Below are 4,496 nucleotides of genomic sequence, written 5' to 3'. Positions count from 1 at the left end.
GTTCTTATATTTATAGTCTAAATTACTAGCAATTCAAACAATAGAATGGTTAAAAATATGCATTCATTGAACTTGGCATATGTTTGTGTGAGATCAAGTTGAAGTAGTAACTTATTGATTGGGTGGGTGTAGTTTTCGTAGTTCACAAATGTCCAAATTTCCACACATGGAAGAACTAAAACTAATACACCAATTAAGGTTAAAGTAAACCAAATCAAAGAAACATAACTAAAGAAGGGTTATTCCGGTCATTCCCATGGCTAAAGTCTGATTCCCTTCCCCAGTTCCCCCTGTTCTTTCTCCAAAACAAACAGAAGAGAGAGAGAAAGAGAGAAATCAAAAAGTAAAAGAGTTATGAAAGACTAAAAAAGAGTGCCCACATCTTGCAGCTGGCACCAGCCCATTTCCCTCCCAACCCCACTCTCCATCCATCACAATTCACACACACACACACAGAGACACACCCTATTTATATACCCCCCTCTCCGCTCTCTCTCTCTCACTCACCGCCACCACCACCACCGCTGAAAATGTCGCCGCCGCCGCATTTTGTCTTTGTTTCAGTTTTCTTGTTCATTTTCTTCCTCCACCACTCCGCCACCACCACCATTGCCTCTTCTTCTTCTTCACAGACGCTAAACACGCACACGGAGTCCTTTATCAACCCAAAACTCCCACCCAGAACGCTCTCGTCCTCGAAGAAGTTCGAGGGGTCTTCCAATCTAGTCCACCTCCGGTACCATATGGGTCCGGTGCTGTCCTCCTCCCCGGTCAATATCTACCTCGTCTGGTACGGCCTCTGGAACAAACCCCAGAAGCAACTAATCAAAAACTTCCTCCTCTCACTCTCTCCCTCCACACCCCCCACCCCATCACCCTCCGTCTCCGACTGGTGGCGTACAATCTCCCTCTACACCGACCAGACCGGAGCCAATGTCTCCCGGAAAGTCCTCATCGCCGGGGAGTACTCCGACCTCAAACACTCCCACGGAACCCAGCTGACCCGCCTTGACATCCAACAAGTCATCGCCACCGCCGTCAAGTCGGCGCCCTTCCCCGTCGACCACCGCAACGGGATCTACCTCGTGCTGACCTCCCAGGACGTGGTAGTCCAGGACTTCTGCCGAGCCGTCTGCGGCTTCCACTACTTCACCTTCCCGTCCATGGTTGGCTACACGATCCCCTACGCCTGGATCGGCAACTCCGCCAAGCAATGCCCGGAGGTCTGCGCCTACCCGTTCGCTATACCCGGCTACATGGCCGGCGGTGGCCCCGGGGCTCTTCTGCCGCCTAACAGGGACATCGGAGTGGACGGTATGATCAGCGTGATCGCGCACGAGCTGGCGGAGATGGCGACGAACCCGCTGGTGAACGCGTGGTATGCCGGGGAGGACCCAACTGCTCCGACGGAGATTGGGGACTTGTGCGAGGGGTTGTACGGGACGGGCGGCGGAGGTGGGTATATTGGGCAGGTGATGAGGGATAGGGGTGGCAGGACTTATAATCTGAATGGGAAGTGGGGAACAAGGTTCCTTGTGCAGTGGATCTGGAGCCCTGTCTTGCAGGCTTGTGCTGGTCCTAATGCTTTGGACTAAGCTCGTTGGGCCTTTCTTTTTTTTTTTTTTTTGAAGGATTTATTTATACAGGGTTGGAAGCTGATGAGCTATGCTTTAGCTTATCTTTTTTCTTTTTCTTCTTCATATTTTGATGGGTAATTTAGATGTACAACCATAGAAGGATGATGGCATCGTTGGTGGCGGCAGCGGCGGCGGTTTTACAGATTATATGGTGGTGGTGGTGGGAGAGGTTTTAGATCTCAGATTAATTATAAAGTAATAGTATTATATATGTGTCTTTATTGATGTTTTCATTTGAGAAAATTCAACTGAATTCATGTTGATGAAGTGGGATCTGATTTTGTTTGGGGTTGGGTATAAGCCATTGAAGCATCTTCATGTTGCTTGAATGTAATCAAAATGTGGGAGAATCATGTTCATGTGCCAACTGCCAAGCCAAAACCATTCGTTGCTTTGATTCCTTCATAGCCATTCTGGGTTGGTTTTGAGATGAATCTGATGCTCTTCTCCTTCTCTAACTATAGTGGGATAATTAGAATTAGAAGCCTTACCACTGCATATGCAGTTCAAATGAACGGTAACAATGCATGCTGATGCTGCCCTCTTGATGGAAAATTCAAAATTCAAAAGTTCCAAAAAGTACTAGAATCGAAAGGTTTTCAAAAAAATATAAAAATAATGCTACAGCCACACAAATATCTTACAAGCCTACGTGGCATTACGGTTTCTTTTAATGTTTTTTTTAAAAGAAATGTTAAAAGGTGAATAAGTTTTTTATATTTGGTCTATATTTTTTTACAATCAACCATTAGATTTGTGGAGTCTAATATAAATTTATGTAGAAGAAAAATACTAGAATCTAATAAAATTTTCATATTTTACACATCAAAATTCTAGGTTGCAAAGTGCTATTTGCATAGTTGATGTAAAAAGGCACATGAGTTGATGGCAAATGACACTTTGCCACCTAAGATTTTGATGGGCATAATGTGATGTTTTATTAACATATCTCAATAATCTATAGAGGGATGATAGGAACCCAATATTTTTTTTTTTAAAAAAAAATAAAAAATAAAAATTAAGGTAAAAGTTGGCAAAATAGTTGGGCCTTTAGCATATTTATTTACATAAGTCTAAATCAAATGGTTGATTGTAAGGGAATATAGGTAAAATATGAGGATCTTATTGACCCCTAGCATTTCTCTTTTTTAATGCTCTTCTGGTCTTATATAGATATTATTTTTTAAAACTAATACGAGGGACCAGTATTTTTATGTTTTTTTATTTTTTTTTATTTTTTTAAATAATATCTTCATATGATCAAAGGAACATTAAGAGAACAACAGAAAGAACAATAGCATTCTTCTTCTTAATATATATATATATATATATATATATATATATATATATATATATTCAACAAATGCATATACTAAATTTATTAAATTTTGATACATCAGCTTTGTGCGATGTATAATATTACTACACATTTTAAGTCCTTGTGATTGGGGACTTTTTTTTTTTTTAGAAAAAAAAAAAAAAAATTGTTTGAGAAAGTGTTTTGATGTGACATATGAATAACAATTGTTTCTGAGTTTTTTTAGTGCGTTTCTATTCTTGTTTTGTCTATGTTTTGTAATTTTATTTTATCTTTTTTTATTTTTTTATTTTTTTTGTAATTTGAAAACATATCTTGATATGACGCAAGATAAAACCTTTTTTTTTTAAAAAAAAAAACAGTATTTCATATTTAAATTATTTATTAATATTTTTGTTAGGAGAAGAAAATACATAAAACAAAATACCAAGGGGGTAGGAGGCATGAGGAGAGATCCAAAGTGGGGTCATATGTTGGGCATGTGAAGTAATAGTAGAATAGCATGAAACATCCAAAGCCATGGTCCAAATTAATTAATAATTAAGGAAAAAAAGACTTAACATGTGTTGAGACTGTGTACATAAGTCCAATGTATTGCTTTTATTAATTGTTATTTTCAAGCTTTAGATACTCTTGATGTGAAGTGTGATCTTTGTATTATATGCTGTCAATACAATAATGAAAAGTCAAATTATGGAAAAAGGTTTACCCAAAAACATCATGTGATGATGATAATCATCATGATAACCATTGAAGCATTTCTTTTTTTTTTTTTCTTTTTTTTTTTTCTTCTGGTTAGGGTTTTAGGGTTTCACTTTTAAAGCCATGTTTGGCAATTTTCTGTTTGTTTTCAAGTCAAGTGGGTGGAGGAGACTGAGATTGAGAGGAGACCACCCCCCACCCCCACCCCACCCCCCAAGGACTTTAATTGAACATTTGTGACTCACAGCTAATATTGGGACCCACAAAAGTACCATAAATATGATTAATTATACTACTGACTCATGAGATATTTTAGACCCATGCCCCCAGAGTCCTAGTGCTGTTTGGGCGGTGGGAAAGTTTCATTGGTGTCTACACATAAAGAAATGGTACAAAATGGCTTCTTTTGCCATTTTCAAGAAAATTTGGCGAAATTACTTTTTTATCCAACCACCTATAATGTTGGATATTGGCTGACCATCTATAAAAATCTTGTGGGGGTGATTCCCCAATCACTTTATGAGAGTAAAGGTTCATGATAATTATTTGTTAAACTTGTTGATATAAATAATATGAAAGATTGTATATAAAATTTAGGAAAAAGTACACTTTACTTCTTTAAAATTTGGGGTTATTTTTAATTCGACTTCTAATATTTCAATTTTTGTAATGCAACCTCAAAACTTTTAAAATTTTATAATTTGACCAATTTTATCCAAAACTTTTCATATTGCTCATAATTTTTTATTATTTATTTATTTATTTATTTTTATAAAAAATTAAAAAAAAAATCAAGGTGGTCGTAGCCGCCCCTTTGTCCCTTTGACCATTTTTGCACC

At 37.9% G+C, this 4,496-nt stretch overlaps 1 protein-coding gene across 1 annotated transcript; it reads left to right on the top strand.

Annotated features, from left to right (window-relative positions):
* Positions 1-233: 233 nt before the first annotated feature.
* Positions 234-1,904, top strand: EXL5 (EXORDIUM like 5). Its single transcript, XM_059578710.2, has one exon. The coding sequence runs from the start codon at positions 531-533 to the stop codon at positions 1,593-1,595; it is 1,065 nt and encodes a 354-aa protein (XP_059434693.2). The 5' UTR covers positions 234-530; the 3' UTR covers positions 1,596-1,904.
* Positions 1,905-4,496: the final 2,592 nt, after the last annotated feature.

This window comes from Corylus avellana, chromosome 2 (genome assembly GCF_965113065.1).
Source record: "Corylus avellana chromosome 2, dhCorAvel1.hap1.2, whole genome shotgun sequence".
Classification (NCBI taxonomy): domain Eukaryota; kingdom Viridiplantae; phylum Streptophyta; class Magnoliopsida; order Fagales; family Betulaceae; genus Corylus; species Corylus avellana.
Note: the sequence above shows the minus strand (reverse complement) of the source record. Positions and strands in the feature narration are given on the sequence as shown.

Bases quoted from the DNA above. Each gene is read 5' to 3' on its own strand.
- EXL5 (XM_059578710.2), top strand. From the start codon at position 531: ATGTCGCCGCCGCCGCATTTTGTCTTTGTTTCAGTTTTCTTGTTCATT.